General features: G+C 33.4%; 2 protein-coding genes across 7 annotated transcripts in view; one reads left to right on the top strand and one right to left on the bottom strand.

The window, feature by feature from the left end:
* Positions 1-511: 511 nt before the first annotated feature.
* On the bottom strand, positions 512-22,930 carry LOC111057983 (zinc finger protein 2 homolog). Of its 3 annotated transcripts, none has more exons than XM_022345470.2 (5): positions 22,667-22,917; positions 20,565-20,781; positions 18,595-18,706; positions 14,603-14,703; positions 512-3,680 (listed from the first exon to the last, which is right to left on the bottom strand). In XM_022345470.2, the coding sequence occupies exons 2-5, from the start codon at positions 20,670-20,672 to the stop codon at positions 2,241-2,243; spliced, it is 1,761 nt and encodes a 586-aa protein (XP_022201162.1). In that variant the 5' UTR covers positions 20,673-20,781; positions 22,667-22,917; the 3' UTR covers positions 512-2,240. The 3 variants fall into 3 exon arrangements, with proteins under 3 accessions (XP_022201162.1, XP_039290352.1, XP_022201163.1); XM_039434418.1 differs by having other exon boundaries at positions 20,565-20,660; XM_022345471.2 differs by lacking the exon at positions 20,565-20,781 and having other exon boundaries at positions 22,667-22,930.
* Positions 3,686-25,883, top strand: part of LOC111057981 (dentin sialophosphoprotein) — a 48,205-nt gene continuing 26,007 nt past the window's right edge. Inside the window, exons 1-2 of one of the 4 annotated variants that reach the window (XM_039434416.1) lie at positions 3,686-3,727; positions 21,103-21,151. In XM_039434416.1, coding sequence (XP_039290350.1) covers positions 21,146-21,151 — 6 coding nt within the window. In that variant the 5' untranslated portion in view covers positions 3,686-3,727; positions 21,103-21,145. Of the gene's footprint in view, positions 3,728-5,425; positions 5,453-21,102; positions 21,152-23,228; positions 23,350-23,665; positions 23,783-25,883 lie in introns of those variants that run through there. The other 3 variants (XM_039434415.1, XM_022345469.2, XM_039434417.1) reach the window with 3 other exon arrangements.

Below are 25,883 nucleotides of genomic sequence, written 5' to 3'. Positions count from 1 at the left end.
ACAACAAATCACAAGAGAAGATTGTGGCAGTTTTCAAATTATGGTGTAGATTTTGTAATTTATTAAGTTGAAATAATAAAGAATAATTTTAATAAAAAAAATCGGCTAATTTTGAAACAATATTGGTGGAGCAGGAACAATACATTTGAAATAAAAGGGGCTTTGACAGAAAACTAACTTTTACTGTTCATGAAATACAATGATACTAAACGCTATTTTGATAAACAAAAACATCAACAATTTATTAAAATCATTTACTCGATGCAGCTTCAAGCATCAGTTAAAATACTACAACATATATGAATATACTGTAATTAAAAAAAAAATGAAAAATGGCTACAGTATTTGAAATTTTGTGAAATTCAACATTACATGATTTAAATATGACAGAACTTTCAACAGATACATAGTGTCCATACAGATGAACAATGAGATGATTGACAGCCTTAGATTAATAGATTGGGATGGTCAAAGCAGTAGATTTGAGTACAAAAAATGATTTACCAAAATAAACCACTAATATTATTCATTATCATTCTACATCAACATTGTTCTGTATCATTTTTTGTATATACAAACAATAAATATATTCAATACAGCATTATAAAATATGAATTATTTTCTTAAGGATGATGACGGAAATATCGAGGGTTTTCATTCAATACATGGGAATGGAAAAAAGCAAGGAACCTATTAATAGACAAGGGTCCATAAAAAGAATAAGAAAAGTATCATCAAAAGTAGATTTCCAGTAAACTTTTTCCAACATAGCATTCATATTAGTAACACTTGCTCTACAAGGCAGGCTCATAAAATAAGTGTACTAAGGATTTCACGGCCGAAGGACTTTTATTTTTGAAGTTATAGCTACGCATACATGAAGATAAATTTTCCCCCTCATAACAAGAATGGTTAGAGGTTAAATACATCAAGAACTACTGTTGATGCAATAGTGTATTTTGCAATATGTAAAAAATCTCCCAATTGAGAAATTTGTGGTGTCATCTGTTTTTACGTTCCTCCAGTTGAGGTTTACAATAAGGTATTAACTGCTGCTGTGGTGATGTTGAGTTGAGCTGTGCGCATAGAACCTGAACCAGGAAGGCAGCGGTGACACACCTCTTCACCCTCTACTATCAAGTTAGAAACCATATTTTCATAGAGAAAATCATGGTGATGTTTAGGGACCATTGAAGAATAATTTAAATTGGATATCTTGCTCAATGGGATACCATCACCCTGCAATATACAAAATATCTCACCAAAGGAAACACCCAAAAGACCATGGATTTTACATAGAATTTGCAACAAAATATATTCTTATATCAACCTTTAAGATTCGTATAATTTGTTCCTTTTTTGAACTTTTTATGAGCGTTCTAACTGTTGTAATCTGGCTTTGAGCTCAATGAATGCAATTTTTCAACTTTGAGTTGAACCCATGAAAAGTTCAAAGACGTCAAAGGGATAAATTATATGAATCTTATAGGATTATCTTATCATCCTCTTTCCAACCACATCCTTAGAATTAGATTTTGACTGATAGTTATCTAGTTATTGACGTTTTCAAAAATATCAAAATATTTCGAAAATTAAGGTCATAGAAATGTTTCTGGTATTTTTTTATTGCAAATGTCATGTAGAATCTATGGTCTTTGGCTGTTACACCTTTTGTGGGACACCTGTATACTGTGAGACCCTGGAAAAATATGCAGAGGTGTGCTGACAAAGGAAGTCAGTCAGACCAACATGGCCTTCACCACAAAGCAATTGCTCTGAATGGGGTCATCCTGCGCATTCCCCCTCTCCTACCACCTTCAAATCACTACTCTCCACCTTCACGAAGCTGCACATGAAAGAAAACGTTTTTCAAGGTTGGCCTGCAAAGGGATGATCGAGCCGTTGTGATAGTTGGCAAAGGAATTGAAGTGAACATTTTTTTACTTTTATTTTAAAATTCTCTGTTGTATTGACAGTTCTCAACATATCAACCTCCAAAAAGTATTGTCAGGCAGGAAAGGAATCAGGCTAATGAAAGTGCAAGATTTAAAATGGTATAGTGTATGAACAAATGGAGATTCAAATTACAAGACACAGTAAAGCTCTTCGTACAAACTGTACACTTGTAAGACTTCTTTTTTTTAAGACTTGTAAGACTTCTTCTTCTTTTTGCTGTGAGTAAGCAAGTGGACATGCAAATGATCTCACCGAGAGAAACTCTTTGTACAGCCTGTAAAACGCTATGGCTTCCCTTTGCTGTGAGTACACATGTGATCGTTCAAAGTACTTGGAATAGAGAAACGTTTCTTACAGACTGCACACTTGAAAGATTTCTCTTTGGTGTGAGAATGCATGTGGATATTTAAATTACTAGATGTGGGAAAACGTTTGGTACAGATTGAACATTGGTAAGGTTTCTCTTTGGTGTGAGCAGTACGCATGTGGACTATCAAATGAGTAGACTGAGAGAAGCTCTTAGTACAGACTGAACACTGGTAAGGCTTCTCTTTGGTGTGAGTGCGAATGTGGATATTCAATTCATGGGATAGAGAGAAACATTTTTTACAGACATTACACTGGTAAGGCTTTTCTTTGGTGTGACTACGCATATGACCATTCAAAGAACTAGATTGAGAGAAACTTTTTGTACAGACTGTACACTGGTAAGGCTTCTCTTTGGTGTGCGTACGCATGTGAAGAACCAAATGACCAGATAGAGAGAAACTTTTTGTACATACTGAACACTGGTAAGGCTTCTCATTGGTGTGAGTATGCATGTGTACTTTCAAATGACTACTCTGCGAGAAGTGTTTTGTGCAGACTGAACACTCGTAAGGTTTCTCTTTGGTGTGAGTACGCATGTGGACTATCAAATGAGTGGACTGAGAGAAGCTCCTAGCACAGACTGAACACTGGTAAGGCTTCTCTTTAGTATGAGTTCGCATGTGGACATTCAATTCATGAGATACAGAGAAACTTTTTTTACAGACAGTACACTGGTAAGGCTTTTCTTTGGTGTGAGTTCGCATGTGGACATTCAAGTTACTAGATACAGAGAAACTTTTTGTACAAACTGTACACTGATAAGGCTTCTCTTTGGTGTGAGTTCGCATGTGGATATTCAAGATTCTAGATAGAGAGAAACTTTTTGTACAGACTGTACATGGGTAAGGCTTCTCTTTGGTGTGAGTATGCATGTGGACATTCAAACTATATGAAACAGAGAAATATTTCTTACAGACTGTACACTTGTAAGGTTTCTCTTTGGTATGAGTTCGCATGTGGACTTTCAATCTATATGAAACAGAGAAACATTTCTTACAGACTGTACACTTGTAAGGTTTCTCTTTGGTGTGAGTTCGCATGTGGACATTCAAAGTACTAGATAGAGAGAAACATTTCTCACAGACTACACACTTGTAAGGTTTCTCTTTGGTGTGAGTTCGCATGTGGTCATTCAGATATCTAGCTCGAGAGAAACTTTTTGCACAGAATGAACACTGATGAGGCTTTGTAACTATCGTTTTGAGTGTTGCATTTCTATCTCCCTGATCTATGTCATCTCGATTTTGATTAGGTTGTGTTTCTACTATTTCATTGTTTCCATCTTGTGATTCACTGTTTTCTTTTATTTTTTCTTCTTCAGAGGAATCACCACAACTACCAGCTGATGGAGACACCTGAAAAAGTCCAAAAAATCAATTTGAAATATAGTATTCCAGTGCAGGTAAATCTCAACAAACATATTGTATTCTTGAAAACAAACACTGCATTTGTAGAGTAGTTAAATCCAATGCATGAACTATCTAGTGACACAGATTATGTTTGAAAAGTATCCATACATCTTTATCAATCTCAATGTATTCAAATAGTTTCGCAAATAGTCAAATTGCCAATAGAATCCTCAATATTTATTGAATTCTTAATTAGGCCAAGTATGTTGTAGTTAAATTAAATCAAATTAAACATAATGTTTGCACATGTATATTATATTTATTTGTTAAAAACATCTTATGATAGGATAACAACTGACAAATAATATCAAAATACAGGAGGGACGCTCGTTCTAGGTTGAGTAGTTGATAAATACTTTCTGAAAAAAGATATTCACTCAAAGCCGTTGGGAAATTTTATGATGTATATCTTTATTGAATGCTGTTCTTATTATTCAAAACTTTCAAATCATGAAGTTCTGGTTACAACCACTTTACCTGTTTTACAAATGAATTTACAAAATAAGTGACGTCATCTACTTTCATCTGCTACATTTTTTTGCAGACATTTAATCATAATCTTCATATTTACATTTCAAAAATGATATTTTTATAATATTATGATAAACCAATTTATTCAATTGACCTTTTTAATTATAAAACTAATATCTTGATTTGTAATATCTACATAATTATGTTTTTTGTTAATAGATATTATTATATGTGCATAATTCACACATTTATTGGAATCTGTAATTACATGAACAAATCAAATATATAACATTAAACTATATGAGGTGCCATGCATGACATTAAGTCATCTCAGGATAGGCACACACCAGTTAGTCAAGACAAGACAAGATATGATGAGACACAATACTTCACATAGTTGCTTATGAAGACATGTCTAATTGCAATGACTAATCAGTGTGTGTTGCATTATAAGCAACTATGTGAGATATTGTATCTGATCATGCCTTGTCTCGTATTGACTAACTGGAGTGTGTCTAGCCTAAGTTTTCTTGAATGTATTATTTTGAGAGTTGGAAATTATAGTCGTGGTATTGAATTATGCTATTAGATGTTGTAAGTGATGTAATGTCCAACGTGTAAAGATAAAACGTGAGTTTTACCACGTTTCATGAAGGCAATATCATGATTTTTACTCCATGCTATAAACTAGTGAGTTGGCTTTTTGGTCTGCAAGTCAAGGTCTGGGTTGAGTCACATAAATAGATTTTGGATTTTCAATTTGTGGCCCATTACGGTATCCGTCTATCAGTTACAAGAGCTTGTTCAAAACATTACTTGTTGAATATTGAATCGAAGATTCGATTTTTTATTGAGAAAAATGTAATATCACACTTGCCTGGAAAGATCGTTGACTGTGAGAATCAATTATAGGCTGTCTCATTCCGGGCAGCTTAAGCCTAACATAATTTATTGCATTTTCCAGGATTAATTATCTTGTAGGGAAGAAAGAGTAATGTTTTAACAATAATTTTGTAGAAGTATTATTTTATATATTGTGACGAAATGGTTTTATTTAGCAGAATTTCTGGCTCCTCTGCCGTTTACAATCATTTTGAGCATTTGAATAGTTCGCGCTCACTAGCCTTGTCTGACGTCACAACAATATTTTATTTTCTGTACCAGCTGACTGTCATCTGTACAGCTAACCTAAATTTTGAGATTAGTTGAAGAATCAAACACGAAAATTAAAACAAATTAGAAATGATGTAAGTAAGACCAAAAACTATTTGTATTATTTTATTGAAAGTACCTGAATTCAATTAAATTTAGCCATAATAGTCCAGGCGCTGGCTTACATTGAGCATACATGAGAGAGGCAGAGAATTTGACTTTGGATTATTGTAAGGGGGTCTTTTCTTTAGTGTATATGAAACTCGATGTCGTCACGTCCCAGGGTGGTCGACAGATTGGGGGGAAGGGAGGTAAGTTGTAAAAAACGCGCGCTTATAAAATCGCCTGTCCTGCAGTTACTATTATAGTACAGCTTTGAATTTTTTCTCAATGTTATGTACACATAACTAACTTTCAATGTGGTCCTTTACATTTTTGCGATAAACCACATAGTTTTTCCGTACAAAAATTAAATATCTCGAAAAATGTATTTTTTATTATGGACTTATTGTTATTTCTCGAATATTCAAATCGTTAGCCGACTTAGAGGAAAAGGTTCACAATAAACGTTGTAGGCCGTTTCTTCCTGAATCCAATGATATATATATATATATATATATAGTTTGGGGGTTACGATCATAGATGCGCCGGTGGGAGGGGGATAAGTAGCACTGTTACGCTGCGGCGCGGTCCTCCCTCATGATTAATGTGCGTAATGGCCTGTATATCGCATCGCTCCTACTAGAGTGCGAGATAAATTACTTTTAACATGAAGAGGAGAAACCCATTCCTCCCTTCACAGTTTGTAGCGTGGACACAGACGGACATCCTGCGCACAATTGGATGCGCCGTGTCATTTTGCTTCATGTTCTTGTGATGAAAACATCTCTGTGACATACACAAACCAATATACAGTACCTGCTGACCAGTACACTACTTGGAACATTGCTGGAGGGGAGTGTTGCCACGTCGCGTTACAAAGCTCTCTCACTTAAGACACAAAAGAAGGAGAATGCTGCTAGGTAGTGGGAGTGATAAGTGGAGGATAGAGCATCGGACCTCTCCGTCTTCGAGAAAGAGCCGTGTTAAAAGTAATTTATCTCGCACTTTAGTCTATGCATTAAAATTATGTATTTCAGGAAAGCTATCTTATGTATTTTCGGTCGCTGAACACGATTTTTCAACTCTCAAGCCTTAATAATTGATAAATTCTCATCATAATATACAAATTATGGTCAAAATTACAAACTTCATCTCATTCTGCAAGGAATCTAAGAAATGACTGTTTGAAAAAAAGAGACTTGGGTTTCAAGAAATATATTAAGTTAGAATAATGATAATATCTATATGTGTTTATGTTTTTTTGTTTTTATTTCAAATTAAATAATTGTGATGCGCTGCAAGCTAAATTATTAATTACACACTGACCACGCTCATTTGATATAGTGGTCAGTTAATATCCAAAAAATGTTTGTGGAATTTCTTAGTTCTTCATGGTGGAAATAGTATTCATCATTCATACATTATCATAATAATATTATGTTTAGTATGAAAATGTTAATCTTTTGTGAATCTTTAGTTTGTCGTGAACTTTCGAGAAATTATATCCAATATTATAATAGATATGTGTCAAATCAAAATGAAATGAGAATTTAAATATTCATTCAAATTATTTTTAATCGTATTATTATAATGGTATTTCACTAACTTTTGATTCATTCATTCATTATGGTATTCCCCCGTTCAGACTGTTTTGAAATGTTAACAAGTTATTCAGTATCAAAATTTGGAAATAGAATAGTTTTGGGCCATGCCTGTTATTCTTTCCCAAACATATTTATATGATTTGTAATTTTATCCACGAATGAATGAATGTATTCCTGTACATAGCTGGATTATTCCTTTATATATTCGTCACATTAATAAATCTCTGCCACAGATTTAGAAATCAAGTCTCCATGGTTTGGAGAGCATATTATTGGAGTGATTCTTTTACTCTGCTGCTTCTAGTATGTTCACTTCCTTTGTTTGAATTTAGACCATGTACAAAACTATGTCCACCTGTATCACTCCATCTTCATTGAGAATTTTCATAACTCTTCTCATCACAAAGTTTCCATAATCTTGCAGCGTATTGGAAGTTTTGAAAAGTGAAGTAGGAGTTGAATGAATGTATTCCTGCACGTAGCTGGATTATTCCTTAGAATAGTTTAGGCTGTTTTTTGACATTCAGTCATGACATTAGCCTTTTTGACATTCAATAATCAGGACAGCCATGTCATCATTATGCGAATTTGTCAACGATATTTATGTATTTAGTCAAATCCACAACTAGTTTCACTTACAATTTCTTAGGCCAAGTGAGATTAAGCGTTTTTTTCAAATATCCATAAGATGTTGACAGAGATTGCGGTTATTGTAGAAATGCATGCTGCACTAAAACTTCAATGCTGAATTATCTTTAAACAGCTACCTAGTAAAAAAACAGAGATGAGATCTTTTTGTTCTAGAATGGACTAAGACTAGGATTTTTTGTTTGGTTGCATCGTGGAGAATGACAGAACTCTGTTTCTTTTTATAGGTGTCTATTTCACTTTTACAATTTGCGACAACTTTGTTCAGATAAAACTCGTTGGAGACCGAATAACTATTTCTTTCTACATTCAAAAGAGAATCACACACTTCTTCACTTGCTTCCAGACCATTGATAACATTATGCAGATTCTGTTGTCCATCAGAGTCTTGAAGAAAAATGTAATGTTCTCTTGAGAAGGTTATGCTTCTGGAAATCATTCTCATCTCTCATTATTCTTGTTTTACTTCCTTCGATGACTTTCTTCACAATCTCCAGTGATATCCATAATGATATCAACATACTTGAACAGAATATCTTTGATGGAAGATTTATTTATATAGTGGCAGCCATTTTAGGAAAGCCTTTGAAGAACTAGCTATTCCAATCACTCACCTATGAGTCCTAGATGATCGAATGAGGGTTTGCTCCAAAGCATGATCGGTTGTCACATTATGAAATTTTTCAATGTTTCCTTTCGACAGAGAGTCAATGTATTGGACAGTATAGAGTTAATGTTTCCTCATTGGAAATGATTTTCTACTTCTGTGGGTATTTTTTTCATATTTTCTAGATATAACACAGACTCCATAGCATGGTTTGTGTGATTGAATAAAAAAAGTATGGGATCTTTTCTCGTACAGTTTCTATGTGCAATACCAGAGTCCTTCCTTATGAGCACGAATACAATTTAAATTACTCGTATGTTACAATAATCAGTCATAAATTTCAAGTAATCATTGATTTTGCATTGTGATTTTAAAAAAACTCCACAAATAGTTCCTGACTTCTTTCAAATATACTTTGACAATTTCTCATATTTGAACTTTTCATGAGTCCTTCTTGTAGTTGTTTCATTGAATTAATCGCTTGCTCTCACACCTTAATTATACTGATCCCCCCTCAATAGATTTCCAACAGTATTCTCTACAAATATTTCAGATTCAACAAAGATATCTCCTATTCCACTTCCATTCAAGTAGCACCACAAGACAATCAGTCAAACTCAGCCAGATGAGAAGTATATCTATTCGTAGATATTAGTTACAGAAATCAGTTGATAAAGCTGCGTTTACACCAAAGTTATTAACAAAATGTTAATAACTTAATCTTTATAGATTCTATTAGATTGAACGAAACTTGACAAACACATATTTATGTTCATAATGTGTATGATAAGTTATGTTCAATCTAATAGAATCTATAAAGATTGAGTTCTTAACATCTCGTTAATAACTTTGGTGTAAACGCAGCTTTAGAGTTGTAATCAAATATTTAGTAATATTATGTGACAAATAATTTTCAGATGAACAGAAGGACCTTGGCTGTCTATTTGGACTTAGCCAAGGCCTTTGATACTATTCCTCACATCTTTCTCTTGAGAAAGTTGGAGGGTATAGGTTTTCGTGGCACAGTTTTGAAATTTTTTGAGAATTATTTGAAAGACAGATCACAAATTCTGACTATAGATGGAAAAACCAGTAAACTAACTTTAACTGAGTTCGGCCTTCCACAGGGAACGGTTCTGTCACCAATTCTATTTCTCCTCTATATTAATGACCTATTGAGACTTGATATAGCTGGTTGTCATTCGATCTCTTTTGCTGATGACACGGCATTGGTCTTTACTGGTTCAAGCTGGGATGAAGCTAAGCGCTTGGCAGAGTCTGGTCTCACACGTGTTAAATCATGGCTTGACCAACACATTCTTACACTGAATGCCAATAAGAGTGTATATATGGTATTCTCACCAGCAGTGAGCTCTCTCCCCAGAGATATTCTGAATACTGGTATCAGAATACACTCTTCAATCTGTCTTGAACGGGAAAGATTGCAGACTGGTGATGGAGATTGTGATTGTCACTCATTAAAAAACGTGAAAGAAACTAAATATCTAGGAGTCTTTGTAGACTCTCATCTTAAATGGAATGCACATATAAATAACATGTGTAAGAAAATAAAACACATAATTCACAAATTCCATAGATTGAATAAATCAGCCATTAAAAATATAGAGAGATGGATCAGAAGTAACAATGTTTTTCGCCTCATGTACAGTTAGAATCTACTTTATTAAAAAAAACTTTTTTCTTTGATATTATTTTCACTAAGTTATATTTTTTTCAGATATTATATTACTACAATTATTATTATTATTATTATTATTTAAGTTATTTATTTATTATTACTACCATTCAAATAAAATGTTTAATCATCTTTTATGTTTATGTTAAATTAAATTAAATCTTTTGGTACTCGTTGCTAGCACACAAACTTAGGTTTTGCTGGCAACGCCAATTAAATTTTAAATTAAAATTTTATTTTTATTCTGTATAAGTATGAAGTATTTATTTATTCATTATTGTTATCTTTATAATTGGCAAATAAATGATTTTGATTTGATTTTGAATCATGGGGGAGGATCGCGCCGCAGCGTAACAGTGCTACTTATCCCCCTCCCACCGGCGCATCTATGATCGTAACCCCCAAACTATATATATATATATATATATATTATATGTAAAAGAATTAACCGGGTACATCCGTTTGTTTTGACTTACTTGAGTCTGACGTTTCGTCGCCATCGCAGACGACATCTTCTGAGGGTGGCGTCGAAATCCACACTGGAGTGTGGATTTCGACGCCACCCTCAGAAGATGTCGTCTGCGATGGCGACGAAACGTCAGACTCAAGTAAGTCAAAACAAACGGATGTACCCGGTTAATTCTTTTACATATAATATATCCATCCGCGAAACACTCAAATGTAATATATATATATATATATATATCATTGGATTCAGGAAGAAACGGCCTACAACGTTTATTGTGAACCTTTTCCTCTAAGTCGGCTAACGATTTGAATATTCGAGAAATAACAATAAGTCCATAATAAAAAATACATTTTTCGAGATATTTAATTTTTGTACGGAAAAACTATGTGGTTTATCGCAAAAATGTAAAGGACCACATTGAAAGTTAGTTATGTGTACATAATATTGAGAAAAAATTTAAAGCTGTACTATAATAGTAAATGCAGGACAGGCGATTTTATAAGCGCGCGTTTTTTACAACTTACCCCCCTTCCCTACAATCAGTCGACCACCCTGGGACGTGACGACATCGAGTTTCATATACACTAAAGGAAAGACCACCTAACAATAATCTGAAGTCAAATTCTCTGCCTCTCTCATGTAGGCCAATGCTCAATGTAAGCCAGCGCCTGGACTAAAAGATTGCTCTCTATCCTATAACATTGTCTTCATTGTTACTCAGGTTAGCTTATCAGATGTGTAGATTTTAACACTTGCATCACATATGCCATTTAGTCCACATGCTTGCAGCTTATTACTGATAAGGACAGAACAGAAGACTTGCTAATGATAATCTCAAGGAGAAAGGAGACCTCCAGCTAATTCTCCCTATTAATTTAAATGTAATTTATATAGCACAAAGCAAAGTTCCTAATTATTATTATTTTTGAATCTTAAACTAAAGTTCCTATTGTTTTGAACGTTCTACTGAGTGTGTATTGCCTACAATTCCATATTATGATGTCCACCAGCAGCCTCACAGGACGGTCACCATACGTACGTGTGAGTGAATAATATATTGTAAGTCCTGATCAGGCACAAGTATCATAATAGTGCGCGAAAAAGGCCTAAATCAATTGTGCATCACCAAATATCTCGACGATTAATCACAAACCTATTAAAACTTGTAAAGATCGTTCAAAAATCATCACATGAACTCAAATACTTTTCATGCGGCAATTGCTAATAGTATTAATAAGAAAGACTTTATTTCATTATCCCCAATAAATGTTCAATATTATCATAAATTTAATTCTGTTTGTTTTCATCATCTTTTCAAGTTTATTAAAAGATTATTTATTAATAAATTCCTATTCCAATTGTCTAAAATCAGTCGTTCTAAATTTCAATTCCTTGCATGGAACTGTTATATTATAAGTTATCTTTCAGGTTCTTCAGCTTGCCAATCAAGCTTCATTTATTATAATATATCACCTACAGAAGAACATGACCTCCCCTATCACCCTCATAGATCACAGAAAATTCTGGGTTTATGTGAGCGAGGGTGGATGTGTTTCTCCTGTTGTGATCCTCTCAAGTCAACAAAAGCCTATATATTCCGGAGCAAAAAGGGATGGATCATGATAATATATATATATTTTTTTATTAACGTTGCGAGTGTTCCTTTCCAAAAGCTTGAGGTGCAGACAAAAGGACCAGTGATCTAAGGTAAGGTTTTTAGATAATAGGATATTGTTTCATTTTCCCATTCCCAAGAATCAATTTGTTTTTTTTCCTGAGCGACCACAAATTGCCAAGTGATTAGACCTAATAAATATTTTTGTTTTTGTAAGTGTTTTAAATAGTAAACTTGAATATAGTTTTAAATAGTAATAGTTATTTGTGCAACTAGGCGAGTGCGGAATGATGGTTTCTTGAGTGCAGCAAAGAAACTTTGCGCACTTATTGCACATTAATTTTTTTCTACAGTTAGGTACCATAGAATGTGAAAAGTCAGTAATAGACGGTGAACATGTCCTATACCAAATAAAATGTTTGTTTGTGCAAATCTTTAGTATTTTTAATGCTGATAATAAATATTGCAACCATAACAGAATTATTTCAAATTCAGTCTAAATGACAATAGAATGAATATTATAAAGTTGTATGAGATTCAATTATAATAATACTCCATCTACAAGAAGTCATCAGCAAGTGTAGAAATGGCCATATCATTTGTCTGCATATGTATTGTGAGCCATCAATGAGACTCACAAACGTTATACTTCACCCGTGACTAACAGTTTAATATTCTCCTATCCGAAAACACAAAAGTTATGCAGCAAAACTTTGCTTATACTTATACGGTGCCCATTAATTTGTTTTATTGATTAATTTGTCTATGCAATCAAAGCTGTAAGCTTATGTTTTAATTTTTCTATTAATGTAAATAAATGAATAAGTTAATAGGCCCAGGACAGATCAAGGATTAGGCTAGTGATCAGCCCTCAGGACAGACTTAAAAGTCTAACCTGACCATTCTATGAAATTTTCATGTGTACTATTTATTCCAGTTCCAAATATCCTCAAGTTTGAGTCTGAATGATATATTATACACAATTAGTGTAAAAATATAGTTTCAGCTTGTTTTTTCTTGTAAATACATTAGTAAACGTGTCAATTTGGCTTTTCTGCTTTTCTGGCCAAGCGCCCAGTAGCCGCATAAAACGTATAATTAAGGTTATACTGCATTATTTAAAACGTGATATAGATATATTAATATATAATATATCATATAGATATATTAATATATAATATATCTAATATATATAATATATTTATATTATATAGACATTACATTTACCTGAAATGCTGAACTTCAATCATTCAAGTCACTGTTGAGTAAACAGGATATTGTAAATCCAGTGTTTTTGTTTACAGTATTCAATAACATCTATTCTGTATTCTGTTTCTAATTCATCAACGGTAGTCATTGAAGTTGTTCTACGAAAATGTGAATAGAGATGTTTCGGGGAGATGAAGAACTGAATAACTTTTTTTGAAGTGTAAATATTTATGTTTCAAATCTAATGGATACATTATTGTTTTGAAAATATAACAATCACAACCTTAGTATCAGTAACAAGATATAAAGTTAATAAAGATATAAGAATACTTGATTCCTTGATCATAAAAATGGTCGATAAATGTTTCCAATGTCTTCCAGTTAAAAATATAGGCATCTTACACATAAAAATTGTTTATGATAACTTGAATAGAAATAAAATACTGATATTGAATACTATCAAAACTTCTTGTTTATTTACTGTTTGTTATTCAATATCTCGCGGTAATAATCAGCTGTTCTACAAAAATTTCCAGCCAGCAACATATTCAGGTTTACCAACATTTCTTTTACTTTGCCGCACTCTACCATCATAAAGCGTGTTAACTATTTTGTGTTGTTATGTTGCAAATTTGGAGTGCGACAAAGTCTTTGCCGCACTCTAATCTACATTCCCGCACTGGGTGTGGGAATAAGGTATTTTGCGTACTATAATTGATGGGGGAATGAGCACTTTTTCGGGTAACTGTAGGAAAAAGTTAGAACCTTTTTCTTTTATTTTTATTTATCATTTACAATCAACTTAAAGACAAAGAAACAGACTACAGTCCAAAACTTCTTTTCATCCCAATTTCATAAAATAAATTGTCTAAATAAAGGTTATGTGCGACTTTCCAATTCTTTTCTTTCTCTTGTTTTGTTTTGATCCTCAATTGTTTAATGTAATCGACATAGTAAAAAATTGTTTAGTATTTCTATTGAAATTCTTTTCAATGACACCCATTTCCATTAGTATTATTCTTTTCCTCTCATTTATACATATTGTATATTACATATTTGTTGGAGATCACTCTCTCCGCAACCATTACAGAGGTGAATGAGGTTTGGTTTCGCTTCAAACTGTAAGACCTCTTCTGGAATTGCAAACAATGTATTTTAAATGAAACAATCTTATGCTTCTACATCATTCATGCTTCCTTATTGCCAAACTGGGAAAGTATTAAGAAAAATATAGGCTCAATAAGTTTCACTGAAATATCTATGCAGTAGATTTTGAAAGCGATTGTCTCACTTACGAATTCATGATCTGAGCTCTGGTTCTGGTATTGTCTTCTTGCATTACTATCCAGTACTTCCAAACGGACCAGTCTGACATAAGCAACGGGCAAGGTTGTCTCTGAAACGTAAACCAACATTGACTTGACACTTGAGGTATGAAAGAGGAAATAGAGCACAATCAATACTCAGTATAAAGTGTGATAACGAGACATTTCTCATAACATTTACTTGTCAAAATCAACTGCTACAGCTAACCTGCTACCTAAGCAAATGTTTCCAGCACATACAATTTTACATTATTTTGAACGAAAATATCTTATAGGCTAGTTACAATGCCACTGATTCATTGACATGATTTTGAGATATTAGTTCTGATTGTTACACAATTATCATTCTAGTAAAGAGATTAAAATATTGATTAATTATATAATAATAGACTTAATATCATTATTACTTGAGAGTAATAATGGTATAATAACTGGAACTGGTGTCTCAAAATTTGTTTTATGGTTTTAACAATATCTAGTCCTTTAATATGGGAGTAAGGTTCCACATCACCTTCACAACAACACACAAATTTATAGTATTTTTTTATTATATTTGAAGAATTTGTAAAGTTGATGTATTATAAAGAGAGATTATATATTAATTTGGAGATAAACTTTATTTGGTGGGATGACTAGGCAAAGTACAAGGTGAGATCATAGAATAAGAGTACTGATTTTTTCAAAGCTGAAATAATTTTATTTGCTAATTTTAGTTTTGGGGCCAATCAGACGAGTAGCCTAACTCCTAAATCACCAATATTAGAGGTATTAGGTTGAGAACTGACAAGGCAACAACTTATTTTGCAAGAGATGTCGGAAATCTCACACACACCATACTTTTCCAACAGCTCCTTCAACTCGAAAAACGTTTTCCATCTATGTTCTGGAAGATTGAAAAATAGTAATGTGTAGGTGGCAGGTAGCTCAGAGCATCGCAGATGATCTTGTTAGCTCAATACCACCAAGTCAATCCAAATTTTTAAAACAAAAACAGGTAATAAAGAAATAATGGTAGATGGTCACAGTTAGAAAGGATCGAGATTTAGTGAATGGACAAGTTTGTTTCATGGCGATGTTTGACGTTTGGTTGTTCTGCTTCTATGAAAACTAACAGTGCTATTAATAAAGTTATGGGAGCTTCGGGTAGCCTACCCATAAACATTCAGTTTCGGATATCAACAAAGAGTCAAGAGTTTCAAACATTGATACTACTCCCACAAAATCATCAAATAAGATAATTGAGTTGTCGACTCCAAAATCACGAGAGATTGGTGTTAATACACCCAACATTAGAATTGTTACGGATGACGAGACTTGCAGGATATGTGATTTAGAGCTCTTACAACATAACCTTATAATTAATATGGTGAGGGATTTAAAATTAGAAATAGAACAGATGAAATCTGAAATTGAGAGTCAGAGTGAGGATTCAAATCAAATAATTACGTCACTTGAGTACAAAAATTAATCTCTATTAGAAAGAATGCAGTCAATGTATACGTCTATTGAAGCATTGGAGGCGAATAACTTAGCTTTGAGAAATGAGAGTTGTGTATGTGATAAATTGTACGATGAGTCGGGAAAGTATGAGGAAACATAGACAAAAGGTGAAAGCCCTAATTGTTCTAATAGGAGATCGTATGTGATAAATTGTACGATGAGTCGGGAAAGTATGAGGAAACATAGACAAAAGGTGAAAGCCCTAATTGTTCTAATAGGAGATCGTATGTGATAAATTGTACGATGAGTCGGGAAAGTATGAGGAAACATAGACAAAAGGTGAAAGCCCTAATTGTTCTAATAGGAGATCGTCTAATCGAAAGACCAAGAATCAATCCGGGAAATCTAATGCTAGTATCACTTGTGAGGCTAGAATGCATCATTATGCTGATAGTCAGGGGAGAAATGTCTGCAAAGAGTAACAGCTACAATGTCACCTCTTTTGTAAAGCCGGGTGCAAAGTTCCGGGATGTCTTGCCCAATAACCTTGATAGTTTTGGTGCAAAGGACTTTGTCATAATTCAAGCCGGCTCAAATGATTTGAGTAAGGATGAGACTGAAGATGTTCTAATAGCGTTGCGATGGAGTTTGGCGGCACTTTACACGACAAAAATGTTATTGTTTTTCAATTCCTCTTCGGTAAGACCTGGCAGACTGGTCCTGCATCAACGTCGCAATTAAAGAAACTAATAGGTCATTGTTGAAAATATGTAACCTGTATTCACATGTAAAATTCATAGACATTAGTAACCTAGGACGAAAATATTTCACAAGTCATGGATTGCACTTGAATGGTTTTGGAAAAGCGTATATCAGTGATAGGATTGTTAAGTATGTAGAGGAAGTTCATTTCCTCCCATTACTCTTCCACTGTTTTTTATAAGAGTAGATAGGCGAAAATTTAATTTGAATTCCACTTCTATTGATACACATTCTGTGATTGGTGTTTGTTCTGATCAAATCAATTCAAATGATTCAGTTCCACTGACTTGTTGAATGAGTTCGCTATTGATAACAGTACCGGGTGGACGAGCTTTGCTCCACACCATAGAAATCTTTTGTACACAAGAACGAATTTACCTGCTCAAATCTCAAATTATACAGCAGTAATAATAATGTCTCTTTTACTCCATGCTATCTGATTTCGAATACATCCACAAATATTTCTCATATTTCTGTACAATTACAGTGGAACTTCAATTTCTTCATGAACCTCGACTTGAGGCTGTTTGTGAGTGGTATCCTATTATATTAAGCGAGTAATTTGTGTATATCTGTTTATGATTCTATATCTGGTTATTTTTATATTTGGTTATTTATGTTCAACGGATCTCAAAAACGATTTTCACGAAATTTGGAACATAGTAGATTTATGATATAAAAATTCGATTGCACTGAGTCTCATCCCTGGGAAAACTCGCTGAAGGACATGAAAAGGATAATCCATCCTTGGAAAAACAGATGATAATTTCGTCGTCTGTCAAAAACAGAAGATGCGTTTGCCTGTGTGGGAGATCAGCTGTGTAATCAATTAGCTTACCGTATCTCACAAGAAATCCATAAATTTTAATTGACTCGATCAAAATAATCTGAATTGTTGACATGAGATGGTATATCATAATATTCAAAGTTAATCATTATTTTACAGTTCTAAGTGATTAGTGAGTGTTATTTTGTTATTCAATTTGGTTTGTAAATAATCTAAATTACAACTTTTTTGTTTTAAAATGTTTGGACTGAAAATTAAACCTGAATTCAAGTGTATGGAACATAACCTAGGCTACTTTCTGGACTATTTATAGTGTATAAATCAAAATTCGGGGAAGAAACAGTTTCGGGCTGTGCCTGTTGGTCCTTCCCCAATCATTTTAGAGAATTGTGTTCTGCTTATCAATAGTTTATAAATAAATAACGAGCAAAGCTCGGTGACCCGATATTTGATATTATTTATGTAATTGAGCATTGGTGTAGTCTCAATTGTCTTTTTCAAAATTAGATGATTATTTTCTTTTTAATAGTTTTTATAGTTGTTGTTGTTACTCTATTTGTTACCATCATTACATAAACATTGTGTATATACTACTGTAGAAATGTGTGACTTGAACTTATTGTTTTTATCTTATATATTGACGTTGTCTATGCTGTAAAGGCTTTTCGACAGTAACATTTTATTTATTTATAAGGCGATTCTTGAAGTGAGCACCTGATCAACATTGGTTTGCTATGCTTGTCAGTGATCAGGCAAAACAGATAGCTCTATCCTTTTCTAGTTGCACACGTTTTCCAACACGTCTACTTCTGAATAGTTATCTGCAATTTTTCTAGGATCTCACAGTATCTTTCAGAGCTGATAATCTGCCATTGAGGCTTCTATCCATTAATTTTGTGGACTGTCCTTTCAATTATCACAATTCACTTTTTTATCAAAATGCAGTAAAAACATTGCTTGGGAATCAACTAACCTTTGATTACTGTCCTTTCCTTTTCTAGTTCATCTCCTTCTCTTGTACCTTCTTCAGTTGAAAATGTTTCCTCCTCTTTAACAGTCAGTGAACAGCTAGGGTTAGATAAGACCTGGAAATATACAATAAGATAATATCAGATCATGCACACTTGAAAAATAGAACTGCTACTTCCCTAAATTACAGTTTTTGTATGGTACATCAATTGGAGGAATCAGTGGTCCTTCATCCTAAGTGGAGCAAACAGAGAGATGTATTAATAATTCTTGCTCCAAGCAGAACAAATTTTACCTACTTGCAATAGATAGGTGCTTTGCATTCTTAAATAAAAAACTAATACATCTAAATAGCAAGGCATACTTTATGGGCTTGCTACTGAGCTCAACCTCTTTAGTAACTTGGATGCCACTCTTTCCAGCTCTGTCCTTCACTTTGGCAATGTATGAACTGGGGAAGATTCTATATTTTATAGTAGAATATCAGTTATAATGCGTGAAATAAATTATAGAACTAGTAATGTTCCAAAGCTATCAATGATTCCAGCATTCAAAATAAAAATATCCATTGCCTAATTTCATTGCACTTGACAAATTCCCAATACTATCCTATTATATTAAGGGAGACATATCTGTATATATTTTTATATTTGGTTATTTATATTTATGTTCAACTGATCTCGAAAACGGCTCTAACGATTTTCACGTAATTTGGTATATAGTACCTAGGTTTATGATATAGAAATTCGATTGCACTAGGTCTCATCCTTGGGAAAACTCGCTGAACGACATTGAAAGGATAATTCATCCTTGGCTAAAGCAGCGTGAACTTTTGTCGTCTGTGGAGAGTAAAAAGTGAGCGAGTGATTCTGTGGAAAATCAAAAAATCGCATCCCCGAAATTCATAAGCTGACGTATAATAGCCAGCTGTAGAATATAAACGCGATCATTTTTTTAGAATTTGTGTTCTGTTTATCAATAAATAAAAATAACGAGCAAAGCTCGGTGCCCCGATATTTGAATTCATAAAGTGATAACTCTAGTAAATTGGTGATACTGAAATAGATAAACTTCGGTATTGCCAAATATCAACTGATACTAATGGAAGCATTTAAAAATAGACCTATGGAAGCAATTTGGCTTCATGGGCGCGCTGATAAGCAATCTATAAGATAAGTTAAGCTACATGCCCCTGCTACTCAATTTGTAAACCTAGTGACGCAGTGCAGGATGGTTCTCTCAGCTTCAGCTTGGCGTTGTTGTCATTTGAGATGGGTGTCCGAACTGGACGTGATTCGGCCGCATTGCAGGATGACTGTTAACGGTTGCCGTAAGATCAGCAGCTGGTTTTTTTTTTGTTATTATTCATGATAGAGAAATTTTGATTGCAGATTCGTTCTCAGCGACTCCAAGTAAGACTGGAGTCAGCCAGAAGACTCAGAATGTCAACAATGTTTTTTAATAATTAAAAGTCATTAATATGGAAGTACACCACGTTTCCGGAAACTTTTTACTGGTGACTGGAGTTATTATTGATTAAACAAAAATCAAAAGAATTGTAAGAAAGAAAACTGCTGATGAAGGCGAATGAGACCGCCACTCCATTGTTGTTTGTTTCGGTTGTTTGGCTGAGCCTGGCTGGAGGGATCAAATAACCGATTGGACTGATCCTTCGTCTGTCCGCTAGGCGGAGCCATGCCCGACCTTGTCTGGGTGGAATGAGCACTGCGGCCGTTTGCACTCCCAGCAACGCTGCTATTATTTGTTGTCTTTGCGCGTAATCTGAGTTAGCCAAGCAACCATCCTGTACTGCGGAGCAAGGTTATGTGTGGCCACTTTAGTTGAACTCCTACAAATACTATATATGAGTTTGAATGCTTCATGAAGGTTCAAAACCCACCATTATCATCAGTCTCATTACCCTCGCACAAGCCTAGAGTTCATGTGAGCATCATCCTCAGCCAAAAAAGTTACCTGTTCGTCAACCAAAACTTCCTGCTTGCGAATACAGGACATGCTGTAGTCGATATCAATCTCTTCTTTGATTATGTCTTCATCCATGACAATTGTCTCAGACTTCATATGTAAAGAACGAGTTTACTGGTTAAACCAAACATAGTAGCCAACTGTAGAATAGGCGATTACCAGGGTCCAGGGTTTGATTTATGAGCAAGTAAAAAATGTAAAAAACCTATAAGGTGGAATGAAGAAGAGTACATCGAAATTAACTTATTTGAATTTCTACTTAATAATTATATACTACTATTAGGGTATACTATTGAGATCATGAAGACTTGATTCATAATTTATTATCCATTAATAATGAATAATCATAATAATATACTATTGAGATTATGAAAACTTGAATCCAAGTAAACTTAACTTCGTTTCAAAATCGCCCATTCAACTTCGCTCAAGAACTTCGTTCTTCTGATCGGCCAGTTATAAAATGTCTTGCTTTAGAATTAGAAGAGCATAAACCTAAAAGGTATCTTTTAATTATTTTTTACAGGTTTTTTCATAACCAACAAATTGTAGAACCAGCTCCAACCAAGATGAAGGTAAGTTTATTTATTTATTTTAAAAAATATTTTCGGAAAATAATGTGCAACCAAAATACAAACGTGTAGTGGGTGAATCTGAAACAACAGCTCACAAAGTCCTACCTATTATGTCTAATATTCAAACCAGATAAAATGAATTAAAAGCTGTTTGACAGCTACACATAAAGAATTCAATATTAGACCTATTAAAAAAATATTTTTTTAACGTAAAATTTCTTTGAATGTGAATCTGTAATAGGTTTGAGATGGTCATAAAACATCCTGTTTGCATCCACCAAACAATTTGTTTTTATGAATATTTATTAAATTCAGCTAAAGATTTCTTGGTTTCAACACAAAGCTGAATGGCGAAATTTGAATGTGATTTACGCAGTTACTCTACGACACTTTTTGGTGGAAATAATTAATTTAAAAAGTGCGCGCCAAAAACTTGAACCAAAGATTTGAAAAGTTGTTCCATGGGAACAACCAGTCACGTGATTGAACAATTTACTGTACACAGAACGTACACATGTGAACGTTTGTATGCAGAAGCATATGCGTTATTACTATCGCTCTCCTATGAAAATAGGACAGGTTCTATTTTCTGGCAAGATTTTCCTATCACCGTTGACATTCTGAAGAATACATTTAAAATCACATGTTCCATCTTTTTGGGAACTATCGGCCGACGAAAAAATAAACTATGTGAAGCCAGCCATATGTATTAAAGTACACATTTTTTAAGTATGGGAGCCAAATACATTTCTAAAAAAATACTAACATAGGCCTATGAAAAAAATTGGCTCAAGTCTAGGTCCAGTACCGATATATCTGTAATAAAATTTATGGTATCAATTTGGCATGGTATTTTGATCACATAAATTAAATGGCGGTCACTCAAATTTAGTTTTACGAATTTCACTTTGATCAAAACTTTTCACACATCTCTAATTACGCTCATCTTTTTTCACACACCTATGGGCCTATAATATAATTATGCCTGTTAGAGATCAGGTTGAGTTATATGTTTAATAATAGTGTTTCAAAGGTAAAGGTAGGTTAGGGGGTTAGGATTTTGGTTTGGGATTACAATATGCTGGAAGAGGTTGGGAATCAGGTTCAGGTATATTTAATGATGTTTCAAAGGTAAAAGGGTACGTTGAAAGGTTAGGTTTTTGCTTTTAAATGGCAATCATATGCTGGAAGGGACAAGGGATTAAATGGCAATAATATGCTGGAAGGGATAAGGAATAAATACATTAAAAGGAATGTACCAATCTATCAATATTTCAAAAACATGGCTGACACGGTATAGGTTAAATGCATGCAAAATTGTGTTAATTTAAACTTTCTTAATTTAAAAAACAATAGTGACCATCGTTTAATTTTTGTAAACAAAATAACATACTAAATCGATCCCAACAAAAAACTTGATGACAGGTATATCGGCACTGCACCTAGATTTACGCCTAACAATTAATTGGGCTGAAACCCAATATTAAAATAATTGAATAAAATCATAAATCTTACCCTCAATACTGGATTCATGATGGGATAAAACTATTCTTTGCCTTTTCTTTTTCAGTCAAACTGCTGTTTGTGATTCAATTGCAATAATTGCAATATAATTAAGTTGCTGGACGAGATATCAGAATTAAAATATTATTAATCAGAATAAAAAATATTATTATTCAGCCGATACAAAACTAAACTTGCTTGGTCTAAAATCATTTTATAACCTCATTCCTCAACTCAGGACTCAGGACATCCTAAATAAAAGTTCCTAGACTCCTCAAGCATGTTCAACTTTTGAATCAACAAAACTGGTCTAATATTTAATAAAATGATAATAATATTGATAATACTAATATAATTTGTACATCAATATTATATTGAATCAATTGTTGGAGAAATTATTCCTTCTCCATATTTGAATATTATTTTATATTCATTCATTATATTAATTATTTTATATTAACCCGATTTTCTATTTTTGAATTAGAATAAAAAATAATTATTATTGAGGAATAATAATAATTGAAATCTACTGCAAAAATAGTGTTGGCAAAACTGGGACTTCCTGTACCCTTCCATCTTTCATTAATCTTCAGCTGCATTAATTTAAAAAATTTAAAAAGTCATGTTGGTTTTCGGATTCATGTTTAGTATGTAGTTTTTAATGTGTTGTTGTAATAACGTTGGATTTGTTAAAAGTAAGTAAAAAATAAATTGAACAATGTTCTTCATATATTCAAATATGTTTACTAGATTTTCAAATTCTTTTATAGATGTTAACTTTTACTTGATGTCTACGGTACCGTACCTATGAATAATGAAGTTTGTAATGGATTTCAAAAAGCTTGTAATTGCTTAAACATTATTGTTATATAATATTATAGTGAATATTGTCGTAAATAAAGCTTGAATAATTTGTTGACAGATACCGGTACTTTATTAACTGGTAACTTATCTAGAAAATGAACTGACCTGTATAAGACCTGACCTGTATATAGTCATTTTACTTCACAGATTCAAAAATAATTCATTCCTGTCATAAGGACAACAATAAGATAAGTTAAGTTTTTGTTTTTTAAAACATTCAAAATCGTCAACCTTTTATCAAACATTCAATCGACTTTCTGGCAGGTAATTATAAAGTCTTATACCATATTCAATAAAACAATTCAATGTATAGGAATAATAAAATTACACTGATTCAGTCTGAGTGGAAGAAGCATATTATATTGTACTAGCAGGAACCCGTGCTTCGCAAGGATCTATTTTAAAACTTGACTTCATGAAATTTTAAAGAATTGAAAATAGGCCTATAACCATCCTTGGTTAATTAAGAATCTATATGCAAAATTTCAAGTTAATTAGTCCAGTAGCTTACACCGGATGATGCGTCAAACATCATCATTATTTTGCTATGTTTCATAGCCATATCAACTATGGACTTTAGTATGGGGACATGCTCCAGGCTGTAAAGATGTACTGCTCCAGCAGAAGAAAGCTCTAAGGATCCTAGATTCGGCGGGCAACTTGGACAACTGCCGACCCATCTTTATCAAGCTGAGAATACTCACGGTATACAATCAATATATCTGGTTCTCCCTGTTGCACGCAAGGGATAATTTTTACTTGCTCACAAGAAGAGAAGACAGACACTCCTACAACACCAGAGGAAAAGCGAAATTAGACATCCCTTTCTGTAGACTGAGTAAGAGGAAGGATTGTCTTCCAATACTAGCCCTGAGGATTTACAACGTCTTACCTGACAGTGTGAAGAGCTTGGACGACAGGAGCTTTAGAAAAAAAATCAAAAACTGGTTAATAGTCTTCATTCTATTCAGTGGAGGGATACTTTGAGGCCACTAAAAACATCAGCTAACGTCGAGTGATAATATTAATGTAATGACCACAGGCAAGGCCATCTTGAAAAAGTTTAAATATTACTATTCTTAGATGTTTTATATTTTTATATGTTTGACTAAGTTTACAAACGTAAATAAGTGTTTATTATGGACATACCGTAGTTTATATGTCAACTCTACGACAAGGACCAAGTCAGGTCCACTTTCTGACACAGTCAATCCAGTTATCTGGTCATGACTAAGGAGAGAAGTATGAAGTATAAGTAAGTACATAATTTCCCATCCCGAACGTGTATAAGCCAGCTCTTTACTTTAGTATAGATATAGTTAACGACTGCAAAAGATAGGACTGTGGAACAGAATAGTGGTGAAATTATGATAGCGCCAGCAGAAGTCTAAAACACTGCGTACCTAGTAGATACCACGGCTTTTGTTTGAGCCGAATGTAAATCTATATATACACATATAAAAATGAATGTCTGTTTGTTTGTTTATTCCCTATAGACTTGAAAACTACTTGACATAACTGCATGAAACTGTGGGAATATGTTGTGTGAATATTGGGGATGGTTTCTGACCAGAAATTTCAATAGGGGGGCTAATGATGAATATTTTATTAATCAATTTTACAGACCTACGTTTTTAAAATTGTCGGCCGAGCGGCTACCGAAGAACCGAAAGATGATCATGATTCAAGATCATATTGTGATAATATGATTTAGCATCTAAAGTTATTAGCTGTAATAAACACGTCACCCTGAGATAAATATTGTGTACTGGTATTAAAACGGTAGTTTGGAGTTGAAGTGTAGTTGATTGGTACCAGCTGTGGATAATGGTTCCTTAGAAGACCTATACAAATAATTATCACTCCCCTATCATTGAGAAACTGGAAAATGTTGAAAAAATTATTCACCTCGTGAAAGAGAGTTGTTCATATTGCATTCATTGATTACTGAAGAATGAAAGAATATTTTTTTTAATTTAGCTTAGCTTATATTCATCCTAAAATGGAAGTTTCAAAGAATATGGAATTCGGTGTGATTTATCGTACATCGCATATTTCCTGGACCATCTATTGACAATCAACAACTATGAAAACATTGATGAATTCATTTTTGAAACACTGATTTTACCTATCTATTATTTCTAATTCAACACTTTACTGATAGATATTTTCGGAATAATGAATGCTGCATGACTAAGCACATAGAAAGTTCATATTGATATGTAAATGAAAATATTGATTGTCAAATAAAATTCATGATTCACCAAATAGTCAAGTGTGACATGAGATATATTGACTTTTTGGTGGTACGAAGTTCGCCGGGTAAGCTAGTTGTAGATAAAGCTTTATTATTAATAGTCAATGC

The sequence above is a fragment of the Nilaparvata lugens genome, chromosome 8 (assembly GCF_014356525.2).
Source record: "Nilaparvata lugens isolate BPH chromosome 8, ASM1435652v1, whole genome shotgun sequence".
Classification (NCBI taxonomy): Eukaryota; Metazoa; Arthropoda; class Insecta; order Hemiptera; family Delphacidae; genus Nilaparvata; species Nilaparvata lugens.
This window is presented reverse-complemented; position numbering and strand designations above follow the sequence as displayed.